Source organism: Pyrus communis, chromosome 5, assembly GCF_963583255.1.
Source record: "Pyrus communis chromosome 5, drPyrComm1.1, whole genome shotgun sequence".
Taxonomy (NCBI): domain Eukaryota; kingdom Viridiplantae; phylum Streptophyta; class Magnoliopsida; order Rosales; family Rosaceae; genus Pyrus; species Pyrus communis.
Window position 1 is genome coordinate 26,195,473 of NC_084807.1, and position 19,873 is coordinate 26,215,345.

At 38.2% G+C, this 19,873-nt stretch overlaps 3 protein-coding genes and 1 pseudogene across 3 annotated transcripts; all 4 read right to left on the reverse strand.

The window, feature by feature from the left end:
• Positions 1–323: 323 nt before the first annotated feature.
• On the reverse strand, positions 324–3,048 carry LOC137733537 (NADPH-dependent aldo-keto reductase, chloroplastic-like; annotated as a pseudogene).
• A 2,158-nt stretch (positions 3,049–5,206) lies between these two features.
• On the reverse strand, positions 5,207–11,807 carry LOC137735333 (structural maintenance of chromosomes protein 2-1-like). The gene is made up of 20 exons (XM_068474752.1): positions 11,425–11,807; positions 10,323–11,003; positions 10,052–10,195; positions 9,632–9,922; positions 9,369–9,554; positions 9,126–9,290; positions 8,972–9,031; positions 8,676–8,738; positions 8,404–8,495; positions 8,088–8,184; positions 7,803–7,919; positions 7,471–7,689; positions 7,219–7,359; positions 6,980–7,147; positions 6,720–6,904; positions 6,473–6,566; positions 6,312–6,400; positions 5,970–6,195; positions 5,766–5,840; positions 5,207–5,568 (listed from the first exon to the last, which is right to left on the reverse strand). The coding sequence occupies exons 1-20, from the start codon at positions 11,740–11,742 to the stop codon at positions 5,452–5,454; spliced, it is 3,528 nt and encodes a 1,175-aa protein (XP_068330853.1). The 5' UTR covers positions 11,743–11,807; the 3' UTR covers positions 5,207–5,451.
• Positions 11,808–12,413: 606 nt separating this feature from the next.
• On the reverse strand, positions 12,414–15,926 carry LOC137735064 (NO-associated protein 1, chloroplastic/mitochondrial). Its single transcript, XM_068474433.1, has 13 exons — positions 15,519–15,926; positions 15,137–15,322; positions 14,965–15,051; positions 14,820–14,899; positions 14,512–14,593; positions 14,340–14,360; positions 14,042–14,087; positions 13,780–13,898; positions 13,596–13,709; positions 13,380–13,487; positions 13,187–13,276; positions 12,916–13,025; positions 12,414–12,804 (listed from the first exon to the last, which is right to left on the reverse strand). Exons 1-13 carry the CDS (start codon positions 15,924–15,926, stop codon positions 12,555–12,557), a joined length of 1,701 nt encoding a protein of 566 aa, XP_068330534.1. The 3' UTR covers positions 12,414–12,554.
• A 670-nt stretch (positions 15,927–16,596) lies between these two features.
• On the reverse strand, positions 16,597–18,023 carry LOC137734501 (probable aquaporin TIP5-1). The gene is made up of 3 exons (XM_068473751.1): positions 17,879–18,023; positions 17,312–17,562; positions 16,597–16,986 (listed from the first exon to the last, which is right to left on the reverse strand). Exons 1-3 carry the CDS (start codon positions 18,021–18,023, stop codon positions 16,597–16,599), a joined length of 786 nt encoding a protein of 261 aa, XP_068329852.1.
• Between the last annotated feature and the right edge of the window lie 1,850 nt (positions 18,024–19,873).

Here is a 19,873-nt window from a genome sequence, read left to right on the forward strand (position 1 = left end):
GGATAAATTTTTACAAATCTTTCGGAGTTTTTGTATGGGTATATTGGAGATATTTATGCATTTTTGTGGTGAAATTTATGATTCATTGAAGATTAAAGGTTAAGGGCGAGTATTGGCATAACAAAAATGTTATTCTTTTGTGACCGAAGGTCATAGGTTTGAGTCATGGAAACAGTCTCTTTGCAAAGCAAGGATAAGACTGCGTATAATAGAGGCCTTCCCAACCCAACCCTTGCAAATGAAGACCCTTGTTGACTTGAGATCGTCCTTTATTGAAGACTAAAGTTTAAATTACATACAAAATACAACAATGTGAAATGAATTTAAATTTCATCATCCCATAAATCTTGAATTGTTTTGTATGGTCTTGTGGTTTCATTGACTAGAAACTCTCCCCTCATGATCTTCCTTTCCTCCAACTTGTCTATCTCCATGAAATCTTGACCGTCCAATTTCAGATCACCGGCTCCAAAGTTCTCCTTAATCCTTTCTGGACTAAAGCTTTTCACAATCATGCTTGATCCCTTTGATAATCCCCACCTTAGAGCAACTTACATCAAGTAAAAGAATTTAATTAGCATTTAACAGTTGCAGACATTAGTCACATTGGTTAGAACAGACATGATTTACTTATGTATATGCGTTAAAATTTTCCGATTTACCATTTTGTGTAATTTAAAATAGGATATAGTTTACAGTAATAAAATAAGCATATATTATTTTAATTTTTTTAATAAAAAAATGTAAATGAGAGTTCTTTTGGAAATGCTTTTAAAATGGATGAAAGTGTTTTTGGGGAAAATATTTTTGGAACCAATCATTAATAAAAATACAAGTAAATCTTGGAAAAAAAATTAAAGTGCTTCTTGCATAAAACACTTAAAGTGTTTTTGAACCCAAAAATAATTTTTCTAAAAACACTTAGGTTATTTTAAATGTACTTCCAAACGAGTCCTAAGTTTGCTATGGTTTTGTTTGTTATTTGATGGGTTTACCTGGGCTGGAGTTGCTTTAAGCTTGTTGGCAATGGCCCGAATGGTTGGACTGTTCACCACAAGTGTTGATCCCCATGAATTCCCAGGCCCACCAAGTGGTGAGTAAGCACTTACATGGATATTGGGGTCCCTACAAAAATCTCGTAGCTTTCTTTGCCTCCACAGCGGGTGCATTTCGACCTGTGCGTATAAAGAAGAGAACTTTAATTATTTTTTGGTACTATTTACTTTAACAAAAAATTATATTTTTATATTAAAAAATTAATCTTGATACTATTCATTTTACTTTTTATTTTGTCATTTTCGTTAAAACTCAAAGTTTTCATATCATTTTCATTAGTTTTCCTTATAAATAATCTCATGTCAAACGACGATTGATGGTGACGGAATGAGATTCACCCCGAACTTTTGTATTCGAAGTTGGCACACTGGGAAATTCAAATCTAATTTAAGGGGTAATCTCAAGTCAATAAGTCTTTCTGTTTTGCAAGGATCAAAGAAGAGGAGGAGAAGAAATATCTATTATATCTGTCTTATCCTTACTTTATAAAAAAAATATTTCTGCAACTCGAACCAGTAATTTTTTAATTAAAAAAACAACCTTTTAATTATATCAAGACTCGCCCTCAAATTCAAACGTAACCTCATGAATTTAATTATTTAAGTGGTAAATTTTACCTGATTGACAGCTGGGGGAACAGAGGCAAAATCCAGAAGCTGTTCAATCTTTTTGGTGGAGAAATTGCTGACACCAATGCACCTGCACAATCCCAATTCCCAAGTCCAGGCACTTCTCCATTCCAGACCAAGTGATCTCCAAATCCAACGGCTCAAATTCATCTTCATCTGGAATGGGATGCATGCCCATGGCTTCAACTTCACTGGCCAGTACACTAGGTACATGTCCAAATATTCCATTCCCATGTTCCTGCAACACCAATATTAATCGTCTCATTACAATCTAATCTAAAGACGACTTCGCGCATGTTTCATCTGGAACTGTTATTGACGTTGCAAAATATCATCAGGTCGGCATCCATAGTGTTGTCGTAGTTATATTCTTTTTAGGGCTAATTGTGGTGTAACGGAAAAATTGTTTCTTTATGACCGAAAGGTCACAGGTTTGAATCATGCAAACAGCCTATTTGCAAAGCAAAAATGAGGCTATGTATGATAGACGTTATCTCCCCAACCATTGTAAATGAAGAGCCTTATTGGTTGGACTCACCCTATATTTTTTATTTTTATAAAGATTTTGAATGGATAAGAACTTGCATGGATTCTCATAATCCTAGGCCATGGATTTTTGTGCCCAGATTTCTCCTCATGGAAATGCTCAATCATTGATCTTTGACCTAAAAGAGTGGGGATCTCCGGAGATCCTGCCGAAAACCAGCAGGCACTGAATTGAAGATGATTTTTCACTCTCACATGCAGTTTGTGAGATTGCAGGACAAATATGTGTCAAAAATGCGGACGTTTATATGTTAGTGCACAGTTTCTTACTTAAGAGTTTGCTTGAGTCCTGCAACATGGTCATGGTGATCACTCCCCCATAACTTAGATGTCACAAAAATGTCTTCCCTCTCTACTTCTCCGTCATGCATTGCCATTGTCAAAGCATTTCCGAGAGCCGGCTCCGAACCATATATCTTCGCCGTGTCGAAATGTCTGTAACCCATCTGCATTACACAACCATGCATTAGTTCTAGTAGTTACGAACAATTCCACCCATATCCGAAATCTTGAGTTCAATTTGTCCCTCCAAGATATCGCTTGTGTAAAAAAAATTACATAAAAGCAAGTGGATAGAAGATAACTGTAGCGTCAATAGAGTATATCTCCTTGTGACTACAGTACTAAGTATTGTAGACACAAGAACATATATTTCCGGTGGTATGACAGAATTCTCTAGTGTGTGTAGGGTTTGTACCTTGAGGGCCATATGGACAGCAAGTTCTGTTTTTTTCCTATCGTTTTGGCATGAATAAGTGCCCAACCCAATGACAGGCATTGTGATTCCACAATTCAATCGAACCTGGTTGCTTCTCATCTTTCTTTCTCTCTGTGTCTCTCTCACCCTTCTCTCTGTGTGTTTCTCAATGCAAATATGGCTCCTTTTATATAGAGACATGACCAAAAATGTCAAACATCTTAAACTGATTTCTTAATCCACTTCAATCCCATTAAATATGATTTAAAATTTATTAAACTTGTTTATTAGAGAGCTAATGACTTTGAAATATATACTGAAATATATACAGAATCAAGGCATGGGAGATCTTCCATGTCTCTAGGGATTTTTCATGAAATGGCAAGACATAGCTGTACATAAAATAAAAAGAAATCATATTGTTGTTTGAAAATATTTAGATAAAAGCCAATACTTAAGATGGTGACACGTGAAACGAATACCTATAGATGTTTTGGTTAGAAGATGTGACCATGAGACGGATGAATAGGGCAAACAGGGCAGAGGAAGGTTTAGGAAGACGGAAAAAGACTTTATTAAAAGATATGAAATACTTGGAACTAACGAAAGACTTTACGCAAAATCAAGCGTAAACATTATAGGATTCATACAATCAACTCCACTTAGTAGGATAAGGTTTCGTCGTTGTATTTATTTAAAAGTCAACTAATATACGCATGTGTGCCACCATCAAAGCAACTGTTGCTTCTAAGAACAACAGGTGTCACCTCCTACCTTCTCTCAATCTCTCTCGCTCTCTCTCTCTCTCTAGCAAAGAATTGAAGAAATGGAAAATGCTAGAGCATGCAAAAAATTAATATTTTCTAGTTGGATTTGTTGACTCTAAACCATAATTAAATAAATTAATCAAGTAATTAGGTATTTGACATGCAAATTTGTCAATGCAGAGAGTCAATCGAGATTTGAAACTTTACTAATTTATATTAGCATTAATAGTCTTGCACAATCCACTCTCTTAGTTGACATTGCTCCAAAGTCAAATACAAGTACATTTGGACGTTTCTATTTTTAGCTTTTTAGAAGATTGGACGGTTTTAAGTATCAATCTGTTGCTTAATCTTGTGGCTTATACAGCCTAATTTGCAATCCTACACTCTTTAAGCAACAACCCTAAACATAAAATGGTGGTCCAAGAAAATAGTTTTCACACCCCACCTTAGGGTTGGCAAACGGACCATGTTTGTTGTATTCGTATTGTTTTCATATCATACTCGTTATAATGGGTTGTGTTATGTTAAACCTGTTATCTTCACAGGTGGCTAGATAACGACCAAATTCGTTAACTCGTTATCTGAACGGGTCATGTTAGGTTAACAATTATGCAAGAAATCGTCATGCCTAATGATTAGATTTGGCAAGCGATATCTTAACAAGTTTTTACAAGTAACCTAATAACAACTTGATTCGTTAACGAGATATGTTTCGTATTAGATTAACAGGTATGCAAGAAATTGTCATGTCAAATGTCTAGATTCAATGAACGATATTTTATCAGATTCTTAGTGCGTGGTCACATGATCCAATAACTACATGATTGGTTAATGAATTGACCTAAAACATGTTATTTTCGTACCGTTTTGTATTGGGTTAGTGGTTCATGCAAATCATTGTCAAACCTACCTCACTCTACTACCGAGTAGATTTATTATATATGATATGGAATTTAGGAATCATATATTTCAAATCCCTTTTCCAAGAAAATCAAGATCAAATGGGGGTGTTGAATAACGTGGAATTTGTCACTTCCCAGGATATATTCTCACACATTTTGTTAACTATGATTTTGAGAGACGTCCACTACAAAGGAAGACAATGTTTGTATAGGTGTTTTTGAGCACCGCCACAACGACGCGTTTGGGATCCTATAAAATCCTGTCATGTGAAGTACGGATTTTCTCATGTTCTTATGATATCATCGTATTTTTGGAGAAAATTTTTCAGTGTGATAAGAACACCGTTCGATAGAATAAATGTAATAACACAACTGGTTCGAAATTTTAAAATAAAAAAAATTAAATTAAATAATAAAAAAAAGATTTTTAACTAATTATATTATGACATTTGGTGTACACCGTGTTTTTGGCACACTAAAAAAATTTCTCGTCTTCATGAGGTCAAACAAATGATTTTTGTTTATATTTTTACCAAACGTGTATTTTCATGAATCCAAAAAACAGGTAACAAAATGTGGGGCAGCAGGCAGTAGTTTAAATTTACAGTTTTACACGTGCAGTCAAACAAGAAGTTTCCGTACACGTTTCAGGTAAATAACCTTCATCGGCAGAGCTCCCGATCTGGAAGACACCATCCGAACCAAAACAAAATGTTTAACTACCGAAACGCAGCGTTTTAGTCGTCTTTCACAAGGTAGAAAATACAGTTTAAGAGACTGGTTAGAAGGGTTGGTGGAGAGGTACCTTGGTTTGCAAGTCTCCAAAAGCAACCAACCAAAAGCAACCAAAATCACTTGTGCTTAGCTGCAACAGTCCTTTGAACAGTCGAAACTCCATCCACGAATTTCGTTCGGAAAAGAACGTTGGCATTGTTGAACATGCCTTCTTTCAGCGAAACCACGATAAACTGCAAAATGTGACAACCAAGAGAAAGATGAAGTGATGTTTATCTATAAGAAAATGATGAAACAGCCTGCATTTGATACTTTTAGAATTTAGATTCATGACAAATATGTATAAGTTGCGAAAATAAGCCGTGTTAAAGAACAAGCAGATTCCGACAAGGTGAAACATCGAATAAACACACAAGAGAAACCGCCAAACCTGGGAGTGGGGGAAATGCGTTTTGATCATTCTTCCAATGTTCTGCGTGTGGCTTAGATCAAGAGCCGCATCAACCTGTAAGTGAAATGACATGCCAACGGCCACTTCATGTAAGCAGAATAGCAAATAGAGAACAACAAAACATTGAAGGAATTTAGTAAAAGTCGAGAAGCTGGTTTTTGATAAAGGAAAAGTTAGGCATACCTCATCCAGTATATAAAGTGGGGCAGGTTTGAAGAGAAGCAGTGCCAAGATCAGGGAAAGTGCAAGCAGAGATCGCTGACCTCCACTCAGTTCTGACAAGGACTGTTTCCAAACACCCCCAAATGCAACACGAACCTCAAGTCCATCTAAGAAGCTGCACCCTTCAGGAGGTTCAAGCTTTCCCATTGTGCCAGGCAAAAGGGTAGAAAAGATAGATCCAAAGTCACTGATGAAATAAAATATGAAAATTGTAATTGTGGATTAAAGAACGAAGGACAGCATAAACATAGAGAACTAATAGCTAATTGTAAAGCCGCCTTTCGATTTGAGCAGAAGACTCACTTGTTAACTTTTACCCAAGTAACTTTCAGTGTTTCCTTCTTTTTCTCATCCAGCTCTTCAATCACCTTCTTGATCTTAGACTTATCATTCTACGGAAGGCAAACAAAGAGTCAGCAAAAGAAAGTAATAACAGGTATGTGGGCAGATGACAAGTAAACAACCTCAATGATGTCCTTCTTAGACATTAGATCGTTGTACTCATCTTCTGCTTTCTCAAACATTGCCATAACTTTCTTATTCACCCTTTTCTCGAGGCTGCAAAAGAAGGGGAAAAGTCACCCTCTTGGCACCATGCAAGATACTAATAGCATAACTTCAGAAGTTTAGAGCATATCAAATGGAAAATTCTCGTCTTAGAAGCAGGTGATCAAAACCAAAAATGAAGAGAGCGAGTTCCAAGTCACGAACCCAGACTGTTGGGCCTGCAGTCTCTCAAGTTCTTCCCTTGCATTACGAGGATCCCGCAAGGAAAAATCATAATCAGTCCCACTTTTACCAAATAACTGTTTCTCAGATACAATCCAGGCATGCTTCTCTATCAATTTATCAACTTTGGTAGAGCAATCTTTCTGCTCCGTTTCCATTCGTTTTACCTAGAAAAAAATTGAAAAGGAGGTTGGTTAGTATGTAATAATATAGAGAACTTTATAAATATGGAGGGTAATTACCTCATTTTCCATTTTCTTCCTTTCAAGATTTGTCTCACTAAGTTTAAGCTGAAGTGTTTGTTGCTCCTTAAGAATGCCACTAATTTGGGAATCACAATCTTTCATCTTCATGCGAATTGAGTTAAGCTCAGATTGGGCACTATCATGAATATTTCTTGTAGAAGCTACCTGCAAAGGAGATGCATGCACCATGAAACTTGTATCCAAAAGATCTAGCCAAATCAAATATCAGTGCTTACCTTTGCCCTCTGTTCTTCGACTTCTGAAGTTAGGTTGTCAATTTGTGTTCTCAAAGAAGCTAATTGAGTCTCTGAAGAGGCAAGTTCCTTTATAGCAGCTTCTTTTTCCATAATAAGCTTCTCCTTTTCATTCTCATGCCCCTAGCAGTGAATAAAATCATGTCACAAAAGTTAACGGGCTACTGCAGAATCAGGCAGCTACTTCTAAATCCACAACTAAGATAAAACCATGCGAAGCTAATCATAACCTACCTTTAGATTCCTTGAAGCTGATTGCATTTGAGCTTTTGTTTCTTTAATCTTCTTTTCAAAATCTTTGAGCTTTCCCTCCCGACTATTATCATTCTCTTTGATTGATTTCTCAAGTAATGTAACTTTATTCACACACTCTTCATACAAAAGCTGCTTTTCTTTTGCTGCAAATTGTGCTTCTTGAAGTTCCTGCTCAATCCTTTTTACTAATTCACCAAGCTAGTCACACCAAGAAATCATTATGAACCATGTCATTATATGAACCAGTAAAGGAAGTTGCAACATAAAGCGTATGGTCAGTATGCCAAGAGAAAGAGAGGACTGGACAAAACCTTATGATGCTCATTTTGCTCAGCCCTGCCCTGGAATAATGAAAGGTCATAGGATTTAAGTTCTAACTGTGCTTTAAGGTCCATGAACTTTTTCTGAAGAGGCAGAAGCTCTGTAATCTGCAATTTAAGAAGTTGACAAATATATAACGCGTTTAAATGATTCCAATTCTCAAGGAAATGCAAAAACATCCCCAGGAATACAGTATTTAAGGTATGTAAACAAGAGGGGTCCTAACATCAAAAATTCATCTCATTTAGAGAGAGAATAAGATTCTTATGGTCAACCTTAGCTTCAATTTCGGTCAATCTTCTCTGATGCACGGAAAGTTTTTGTTCAATCTCTGCCAGCTCGTGAAGTTGCCTTAACAAATCACCCCCACCCCTGTAACAGAGTAAATGGTTTCTTTAGAAGGCTGATTTAGATGTAGACAAAAGCAATTGAAAACATCTTTTTGAGAAATGTTAGCTTTTAGTTACTCAGTGTAGCATGCATATTACGAAGAAGACAAGGATTAGTTTGGAGCATTCGCCAGGAAAATTTTAACAACAATAATATTTCTATTCCAATTTGAACTAAGGAGAACAAAACAACAACACTTACTTGCGGCTTCCACCAGTCAAGAGGCCACTAGGCTGAAAAATATCACCTTCAAGAGTGACACTTGGGCTGCGAATTTCCCTGTTAAAAGCAACCTAGAAATCATTCAAGGAGATGCAGATTGTGTTATGCACCCTTCTAAATATATATTTGATTTTCATAAAAGTACAATATTACACAATCAGGCTACATCAAATCAAACATAAGCAAGATGAGTAGCATGTGCACTGTTCAATAAATATTATACATGAACAAAATAGCAAAGTTTGGCCTACCTCCTTTGCAGCATCTACAGTTTTGCAAACAAAGGTTGAACCAAAAACAAATTCCATAGCACTCTGCAATAAATATTGAAATTCAAAAAAAGCACAATATAAACTTCCAAAATCCATTGTTTGTGTCTGCATAATATACCACAGAAGAAAGAAAGAAGCCAACAACAAACTTCAAGCATTAATAATTGTCTCAAGTTAAGTATAGAAAACCAATATCAAAGAACTCTACACTCTATAGTATATGTATTAAAAATAATAGCAGGATTAAGTTTTATATGGGGCTGCTTGATGCATACCTTCAATTCATTATCATAACCAACCAAAGAAAGTGCAAGCTCTGCATTCTCCTTGCCAACCTGAAATTGCAAGGTTTTCAGCGAATAAGTTACACAACTGAGAGAAGAAGGGTGGCGCGGAAGGGGTATAGGTTCTATTGATAGAGAAACTGACCAATTGAGAAGCAGCTTGTTGAACCCTAGGATGAACAGTATGCGGTTGTATTTTGTTCAGAGGTATAATTGTTACTCTTCTCCGAAGGTTGCCATTCTGAAGAAGTTGTTTTCCAGTACTTTCAGTGTCTACAACAACATTAAACAACTTTCCACCAGCAGTAACCTGTGAAATGAGTCAATGTGATAATTGATACATTATCTAACTCATGATATACATTTTCAGATATAAATTCATCCTGACCTCTAAGGCAGTCATTGTGGAACTATCCTTCACTTTGATAAGTTTTGCAACTACACCCTTGACCTTAGACCTATCAAAGTTATTCACGGGATCCCGATAGGTGAACTCAACATTTGATAATTGAGCTGAAAGATTTCGCATTTCATCCCTCAACTTCTGCACCTCCCCTAACTCAGAAGCACGATCCTGGAGTGATATTCATAGAGCTAATGAGACTGATAATTTATGTGCACAGAAAATGAAAATACCTAAATCATGTTTACCTTTTGTAACGCTTCCATCTGGCCCTCTATATATGGAACAGACTTCAGTGCATTTTCAAGATTTTCCAAATCTCGTTGTCTAGCAGTAAGTTCACTCTTTACCGCATCAGCTTCTTCACGCTTTGACATTAGCTGCTTATTTTTCTCTTTTAACTCCCCTTGACAATGGCTTATTTTTGTGTTCAGCTGTTTTAGTTCTGTTTCAGCACTCCCAACAGCTACTTTCGCATCACCCAGTTGATCTTCGAGGCATTTCTCTTCTTTTCCACTGCTCTTGCCAGCTAGTACACCCTAAACATAGTTTATTTTTAAAATATTAGTCGCCTCAGTCATAGTGATTATAACAAATAATTTGTTTTGCATGCACATGGATCATTGACAATATAAAGTAGAAAACCAACATAAAAGATACACATTTACCTGGTAATCCTTTTCATACTCATTCAGTGTCTGAGAAAGTTCCTCTGCTCTCCTTGTCAAATCAGCTGCTCCTTCTTCAGCCTTTCTTATAGCGAAGTCCGTCTCTTTTACAGACTGCTTCATGTCTTCAATATTGTTAACAATCTGCCAACATCAAGGATGTGATAATCCAATCGTTAAACTAAGGAACATAACGAATAACAAAAGAACAAACTTGAAAGCGCCTGACAGCATTAGAAGAATCTAGTGAGTCATAGACAACAACATTTACCTTTTCAGCATTTTCATTTTCAATACCAAGATTATCCTCTTTATTACTCAGCACAGACACTTCCCTCACAAGATCTTGGGAAAGTGCATCTACCTTGTCAGACAAAGTTTTTACTTCCGCACCCATTCTAGCCTCCTTTTCAGCAGTCAACTTCGACACTTGTGTCTCCATTTCCTGTATTTCTCCCTTCATCTTTCTCATATCATCATCAACCTCAGAAATCCTGGCCTTAACTTGTTCCAACTCAGATGCTGCACCGTCTCTAATTCTTTCCGCTTGAACATATTCAAGCGCAATGCAAAACCTTTTCAGGTGATCCAAGTCAGCGTTTCCATTAGCCCATTGCATATATTGCGTCCTTTCTCTCCTCAACTTGTCCAAGGCAGGCAGTATCTCCTGGTCAAGAAGCGTATTGATCTCATCAACTTTACTCTGCTTCTTCTCAAGTGTCTTCAAAGCAGCCTCTTTCTTGGTCTCATACATTCTCGTCCCAGCAGCCTCTTCAAGCATAGACAGAATCTCGGGTGGTTTCATATTCAAAACCTTGGTAATGCGCCCTTGCATTATCAGAAAATGCGGGTTGTTAACATTGAGCTGCACAGAATGAAAAAGGTTCTGGACCTGACTAGGCTGTGCAAGTTTCCCATTGATCAAATACTTGTTCCTTCCACCAACCACAATCTGTAAAGCAAACAAATAGCTTCTCATCAACCACTTAGCACTTGCTTCGCTTGCACCCAACAACCAAAAGTTTCAGATGCAATTCGATAATTTAGTCCATGGAAATTATTAGATCTCCACCAAATTAACACCAAAATAAAGATATTTTAAGAAATTAAAAAAAAAAATTGAAATAAAAAAGGAACAGCAATTCTCTTCACACACTTAACAATTACTTCATTTCTACCCAAAATTCAAAATTTTGGGAAGAATTCGACCATTCAATTAAATGGGACTTCCAAGCAATCCGACATTTAGTCACTAAATTGAACTTAATTTAGGCAATCAAAAGAAAATCGTACGCCAAAATCCAGCAAAATTCAAGAATTAGTAAGCAAAATTGAACAGTAAAACGAGACCCAATTGTGAAAACCCGAAATACCTGACGGGTGACGGTGATTTCAGAATGGGCCTCGTATCCGAGGGGACTACGGGCGCGGTCAGAATTGTCGAAGACGATGGAGACGGTGGCCTTGGTGATTCCGGCCTGGCCCTGCTTGTAGACTAGCTCCTGGAGGTTGGCGGCGCGAACCTGCTGCAAATTGGTAATGCCCAAGACGAAGCAGATGGAGTCGAGGATGTTGGACTTGCCCGACCCGTTCAGACCCGTTATGGCGTTGAAAAACGGGTCGAACCCGCGCACCACCGTCCTCGTCGCGTAGGACTTGAAGCCCTCCAGGCATACCTCCTTGATGTACATTTTCTGCCGATTTCAACGGAAGGCGTACGGACAGCGAGAGACTTGAAAAGCTTTCTGCTTCTGCTTCTCTTTCCTCTCCGAAAGTCGAAAGTTTTCGAATTTTCAATTTTATCACGCGGTACGTGCAAGGCGGGAACTTGTTCTCTCGATTGAAGAATCGAACGACGTCGTTTTGGAATTTTATTGGACCGGTTTGTGAAGAAGTCAGGATTGGGCCTTAAACCACAAGAAAAATACCGTCCGAACCATGCAAACTACGGATTTAGAGATCGAGTTTTTATCCGTTGAGCGACAGCCCTATCAAGTTTTTATCCGTTGAGCGACAGCCCTTTCATTTGGCACCGTCTAACCATGAAGGCTGACTTTTGTCCGTCGAGTTTTTATCAGTCGCTCATGAGCAACGGACAAAAGTCAATTTTTATGATTAGAATTTTAGTCGCCCCTTCATTTGGCACTGTCTAATCATTAAGGCCGACTTTTGTCCCTGCTCAACCAGTGAGTCTTGCAGTGAAGCTCCCTTCTACCCTTGGACTCAAGGGACAATCGCCGAACCAAATCAGAATTAGATTGGTTCAAGTATGTCTAATCCAAGTTTCTCCACCTTCAAAAGTAAGAAGTTTTCTCAACTATTGTTCAACGTAACCACGATGCATTTGTATTATAATTCAAAAGAACATAAAACGTTTCGATATGTTGGCATTAACAATTCTCACCAATTTGTTACAATGGTATAAAAATTCACCTTTGTTCTTTTCTTACAACAACTGAATTTCGTGTATGTAAATGTCTTGGACATGAAAAATTACCAATCCTCAAAAATGCAATTTTGGTCTGTCTTCCTCTTCCTTCTCTGTCAATTCCCTATATTGATACCACTCTGCACCAGACTTACCCACGGGCAATGGGGACCGAACAAATATTTCGACTGGCTTGGGGACGTGGACAGCCAAGTGCACTTCTCCGGCAGCTCCCCTGGCACTGGTATCAGAACTTGTCAATACTCGGCTTACAGGTTCAACAGTAATCCATCCTAACCCTGATATAGCCACATCACAAGCCGGCCTGCGCAAATATAGGATAATTGTAATGGAATTCACCATTTACAGAGGACCAAAATCAAATAAGAAAACGTTGAAAGGGGTAAAGTTAACAATCACATTATGAATAACGCACCTTTCTACATCTTCAACTTTTATTTGCAACTGGCGCTCAGTTTCGAGCCCTCTCCATTCATCTGCTCTTTGTTTTCCAGTTGGAGGTGTTAATAGAACTCCAACTTCTTTCTGCAACATGTTAACAAAAATCCCACTACATTCATATTGTATTTATGTAAGAGAAATATGCATGTTGCACCGCCTAACAGCAGAAAGGAGAAATGATCACATTGTAACATCTCAAAAGTATATTTTTTAGAATCTTTTCTAATATAGTTGCAAAGACTTACCTGGTAAAACTCATCTGCCGTATCAGTAGGTACCATATGAATCTGAAGACTCTTTGGCCCGTAAAACGTCAATCGTGTTTCAGGGAGAGCCTGAAATTATAAAAAATAATGGTTCAGGAAAAGACCATTCATAATCAGCACGGTTAATCCCGGAACATACCCAATATATATGAAACTACAACAAGATCAAGACCTTCAAGATATCTACTCTGACAAGGCCTCCCCAGAATATTGAATAGCCATTCAAACCATTGGAATTGTCCTTCTCCCCTGTTCCATTTCCAGAGGAAACCTGAGACTTCTGGAAAGGAATAACACCAAAAGTTACCAACTAGAAGATAACAATGAAAAAACTACAAACAGAACACAAATGGAGGGAAAGAAGGACCTCTGAACCGAATAAACATACCGGAAAAGATTGACCCCTAAGCCGACTTTGAGGAGCAAGGGCAGGCAGATCATTTGAATGAACCACAGCTGCTTGCCTATGGTGGAGATGAACTCCTGGAGTGTCGTATAATTTCTGCATGTCATAGAGGGTTACTCTGCTAAACCTGGAATGCCATTGATAAAATAAGGGCACCACACCATACCTCTCCTCCTAGGAAAGCATTAATTTGAATTGGACCCAAAGTAGTTCCCGGAACTGCAGATTGTATTGGTTTGTATTTTTGCGCCGATGCAGCAACTGGATCCTTGTCTGCCATCATTTCTGGTGTCACAAAAAAGATAATAAGTCAAGAAAAGGGAAGAAAACTCATTTAGTAAATGAAAACTGATCAATTATATTGCTGAAATAGAAATCTACATGTCTACCAAAGGCAACAAAACACAAAATGAATGTCATCAACTTACTCAGAAAAGCACTGATGAATGCTGATTTCCCAACATTTGCTGAGCCCTATATCAAAATGGTAATGTAAGTTAATAACTACTTATGTACCGTGAATAACTAAAATTGCAGAAGAATAAAAGACTTGTCCTACTTCAAACTGAGTATGCACCAATCAATCGGTAAGAAAAAAGAATGACTAGTCTTATGTTTTTTTCTCTTGTTACATGCATTATATAGGTGTCAAAATGTGTTAGAATCGGTTGACAAAAGCACATACAGGGTATATGCATTAAATAAACTTCCAGTTAAGAGACTAACCATAACATAAACATCGCGCCCCTGCACCAGACAAGAGCCAAAGAATTCAGGTTTAGTAAAATATGAAATGATATACATGTATGTTTTGCTTAACAGCAATAAAATAGCTTCAGTCAGGTAACAAGGCCAACACATGCACAAAAACACAAGCATAAATAGAAAAGTACAAAACCTTCTTCTCCTTTTGAATCTCTGATGCAACTCCGGCTACTCCAACCAAAGATTTCGCACTCGTCAGATGAACACTTAAAACACTGCAATGAATAGCACAGTGTTAGACGCATGATCCAAGCATTCAGGTTTAGATCATAAAATCAACCATGTCCTAAATTAAACAGAGTCTCAAATGACTCAAACTCAATCAATCGAGCCCTAATCCCAACTACATGCACACGAATTCCTTTTCCATCGAATGTTCCAGGAAACTCTTTTTAGATTGACTGTATTAATAAAAAGTCAAAGCCAGGAAACAACTCTTACTTAAGCTTCTTCTTTGCAGTGGCCTCTATAACCCAATCACCAATACAATTGAAATCAGTTCCTTTTGGGAGTAAGTCAACCTGACATTCCAAACTGATTAGAAAAGTCGCTTACATCAAATAAGATGCAAAGGGCAGTTTAATACCTTAGTAACCACTAATATGATAGGATTTGCACCGGCCAAATCACGCACACGAGCTAAAAAGCTACCATTGAAATCCACAATATCAACCTATAAGCAAGCAACCAAATTAAAATTCTTCAAGGCAACTCAATCACTCAATTCATCGCAATGCAAACATTAAAAAGTAGATTACCAATTTAACTATCAACACTTTCTCGTGGCGCAAGTGGGACAACTTCTCCCGAAGCTCTTCAGCCATGATGAACTGTTTCCCGCCAGAATATCCCCCATTTCCACCAACAGCAGTTATCATGTGCCCATGAGAAAGAAGCTTGCACCTTCCACATATAACGCTTCTAAGCTGGTGGTGCTTCTTCTTCTGCACATTCAAATTTTGTAACAAAATCCACAAATTTTTTACATCTATGGAGAATCAACAAAAGCACTTTGGACTCAAAAGTGCTTTTCTTGCTTAAAAAATCAGACATTCCAAACATATACAGAACGAAAAGAGAACCCAAATACCCAATTATCCAAAAGGAACAAAATTTAAGATAAAATCACATAATCCATACCAATGCGTACGTCTCAGGGTCCGAATAACCCGGAGCATCCGGCTCCGAAGTCTGCAACGGAGCTCCGCATCCATAACAGCAAGGGACGGTCGTCGTAACCTTGGGCTTCTCCTTCTTCTTCTTTTTCTCCTTGAGCAACACCTTCGCAGCTTCAACTGAACGGTGCCGCTCCAAAAACCGATCGCCGGGGGTCGGCGCGGCGGCTCCGGTGCCGGCGGGTTCGGGCGGCGAATTCGGGTACTGGGTCTCGGAAACGGATGATTTCCGGTGGGTATTTTGCCGGTGAGAATATGTGCAGAGTATGAGAGTGGGTTTCGAGTGAAGAGTGAGAATTTTGGTGGTGGGGATTGTGAGGGTGTAGGGGAGAGTGAAAGGACAGAGGAAGGATGAGAGGGTTTTAGGCGCCATTGATGCTTAATGGGTTTTTGGAGCTCGATGATATGGCGCTTGGGGTAGGTGAGAGTTTAGTGATCGTGGACCGTTGAGATTGCGGGTGAAAGGAATCGACACCGTTCGTTTTTCTAGTTTACGGTTGTTGGTCGTTAAGTCAGGAGACAGGGTAAGTTTACCAAGATTATGCTGTCAAATTAATAATTCAACTTAATCTAGTAATTTTTTATGTTAAAATTTGAAATTTGAACTTCTAAAATGTGTGCTTAATTATTTTCAAAGGACAAAGAGTAAGCTTACTATGGATTACGCGGTCAAACTAATAATTTGTTTCCCTCATTGTGGTTTGCTGCTGGGTCTACTACAAACAAATTTTGTTTATATCTTGCCGCGGTACTTTTTTCAAAAAATGCGAAAATTTGTAGTTGTTAATCTAATTAATCACACAATAGACTAAACTGTTTTATTATTTAGTGTTTTAATATAAAAGATTAGGATAAATATTACTCAATACAAACGGAGTACGAGTTAATTAATACTAATCAAACATTAAAACAGAGAGTAATCTTGGCTAACTATCAATGCTCCACCACAAACAACTAAAAAAAAAAAAAAAATGTTACAAAACAAACAAAGATTAATGCCTAATGCAAATATCTAAGAAACATTAATTAATCTAAACCCCAAGTCAACCAGAAATTCCCGTAAGAGAAATCCCCGTAAGAGGATCCGGAGAAGATTGGGTAGGGTACACCACATTATCATACAGTAGTCCAGCTACTGCCCCGCCAATCAGAGGCCCCACCCAGTAAACCGCCTGGTTCCTGAAACTGCCGGCGACGACTGCCGACCCGAATGCACAAGCCGGGTTCATGGACCCACCGGAGAATGGTCCAGTTGCTAAAACATTAGCTCCTGCCATGAACCCAACTGCCAGGGGTCCAATGCCCCCAAGTGCACCGTTCCTTGGGTCACCGGCTGCATAAACAGTGTACACCAGCCCAAATGTCAGCACGCCCTCCAAAACCGACGCCCCGAAACCCGTCATCTCTTCCGTGATTCCGTACGTCGGAACATGCTGCGCAATCCCAAGAAAAAGTTTATCAGATTTTCGACGTGAGATTTTGCATTATTAAAATAAAGAAAAACTAACGAAAATAGTTCGAAAATTTTGAGTTTTAATCAAAAAGACAAAAAGATGTTGTAAGTGAATAGCACCAGAGTAACTTTTTAGGGTAAAAATGTGGTTTTCGTTATAGTAAACAGTACCATAAGTGTTTTGTTAAAACTTTCTTAAAATAAAGTATGGTGCGGAATTAGGATTAGTATCGGTTCAAGTTAAAATATTTTATAAAAAGTACGATATTCATTGAAAATACATACGTGGAGAAAAGGGTTTTTACCTGTCCAACAATAGTGACTCTCAAGAGAAGGCAAGCCATGACAGAGGCCACCATCTGAGAAATCCAGTAGCAGATGGCATTGGGGACGCTAATGTGTCCTCCGACCGCCATGCCGAAGGTGACAGCCGGGTTGATGTGGCCGCCGGAGACGTTGGCTGCAATGTACACTGCCGAGGACAATGCGAAGGCGTTGGCGACGGCAACCATCACCAGACTAGCTGGGTCTGATGCTGCATCCGGCATCAACTTCCCTGCCACATTACAACAAAACCAAAGAATTAAAGTGACCAATTATATATGTTGGGAAATTATGTGACATGTAACTTCTGTAACTGATTATTTCATGCTTCTGTTAATGCTTCTTAAACCCAACAAACACAGGAAATTAAATTTCGTTTTCAAAACTGACATTACGCTTAAACTAGAACAAAAACTTAAATTTAATTAATGATTTTGTTCCTTTCTCACATGTCGCGTGAGATGAGTGAGAAAGGAACGTACACATTTCAGGATAGGAAAGTATTTCCGCTAACACGCAAAGTGAAAACAGATGAAGGAAAGACTCACTTGACGACATCATGGAGCCAACAACAGCGAACACAAAGAAGAAGGTTGATATGAACTCTGCAAGATAAGATCGGAGGGCGTTGGGAGTGATTGCTTGTTGAAATCGAGCGGTCAATGCAATCCTAGCCATTGATCCAAATAACATGAAAAAATCAAACCACAACGTTGAAGAACGAATGAATCTCAAGGTAATTTTAGAGGAGAGTTTTGGTGTAAATGAGAGTGAAAATGTACAAACAGCAGTGAAATCGAGCAGTTAATGCAACATTTGTTCTGCGCAGGAGTTACTTATATATTTGAGCAAGTAAAAAACGGCAACGTTTTGGTGAAGGGTTGTGAAGGTTGACAGAGTTCGAGAAATGGTTAACCGCCAAGCCACGCGGCCATGCACACGTTGGCATGATTGGGAGGACATGGGTGATTGGCGGTTTATAATTATACCAGTCTATGAATTTTTCTTTATTAATGTAGTTCGGGTGGAGACGATGGGGTTGGTCTATGAATTTTTCTTCTTTTTGCTACATTTCGCTTAAAGGTTTGAGGGAATATAGTGCAGCAATTTGTTCCTAAGGGCCAACTTGATTCTCTTCGTGATCCTAGATAAGGGAACCTAAGGAGAGTTGCCGACTCCAACTACTGGTCATGTACGATTCATACTAGATATAACCAAATGCCCATCCTACCTCCTTTATGTTCTTAACAACCCATCTTTGTCTTAATAGAGCCTTTTCAGTGGCATGTTTCGGTCCTGTTTCCCAATTGCAAGAGTAGAACTCTACCAACTGAGTTATATCCCCTCGAGCCAAGTGGAGCATGCATGATGGAGTCGTGCATTTTCTATTAATTCTTTTCCTTGGCGCAGCTGGGCCATCATGGAAATCTTATAATTATGTAGACAGAAGTTTGTGGAGTGGGTTAATGGGAGCCGTAGAATTTAAAAAGAGTAATCAGTTGGATGTTCGGTTCGTCAACTATAACTGTGAGATCCGAAGAGAATCTTGATTTAATCTCATGATAAAAGTTCGTTGTATTGTCCAATCATAAAAAAAATGACAAAGAACCCAAATATATCAAGGAAATTAAAAACTTTAATCTTATTGCACTTTCACTTTCAACTTGATCAAGAATATTTACAAAAACAAAACAGAAAAATTAAAATAAAATAAAATTAAAAAAAAAAAAAAAAAACCAAAATAACGCTCTAAATCTAACTCAAGATCTTAAAATTTGAGGCAGCAAATAATCTTCAAGAACTCCAAACAATCAGCAAACGACGCATGTCTCTTTGTTTCAGCCCTACATATTACTTCCCTCCTCATGTCCTGCTCCAGATCATCTTCTTTGTACATAAAATCCCCCCCGTAGTCTTCACCATAAGGGACATCTTCCGTCCCAGTCTCCGCCGCTGCGCCGCCGGATTCTGTAGTAGCAGCAAGGGTAGTCAATGGCAACGTAGAAAGTTCAGAACAAGGTGGTGGGTTCTCCGTCGCGTGCTTTTGCTCGGCGACCCACAACCACCGTGAGAAAATTCTCTGGCCATGTATGACACGAAAAACATAGGTTCCTGTGGGGATTTAATTTACTAAAGAGTCCAGATATATAGTTCCTTTTTTCTTCCTAAACCGGTTAGAACTTGGCTACTAAAATGAATTTAGTTCTTATATGTTTATACTTGTTATTTGGCAATTGCCAGCTAAAAGAGAGATTAATCTAACGCGGCAAATTAAACACACTTAATTAGAATTAATTAATACGTGATTATCCACTTTGTTATGAATCATATGGCATGTTCTTTTTTAGTAGAGATTTTGATGCCAAATTACCATTAGAGATAATAATCCAAAAAATATGACCTAATTATTACGTGGAAGAAGGAGAAACACGTGGAACGTTGCCAATTTAATTAGGGTAATGCTATCCATACACTAATTTTTATTTCTCATACATCTCTCAAATTTCGGTCATCAGATCAATGATAAATTGCAAAAAAATAAC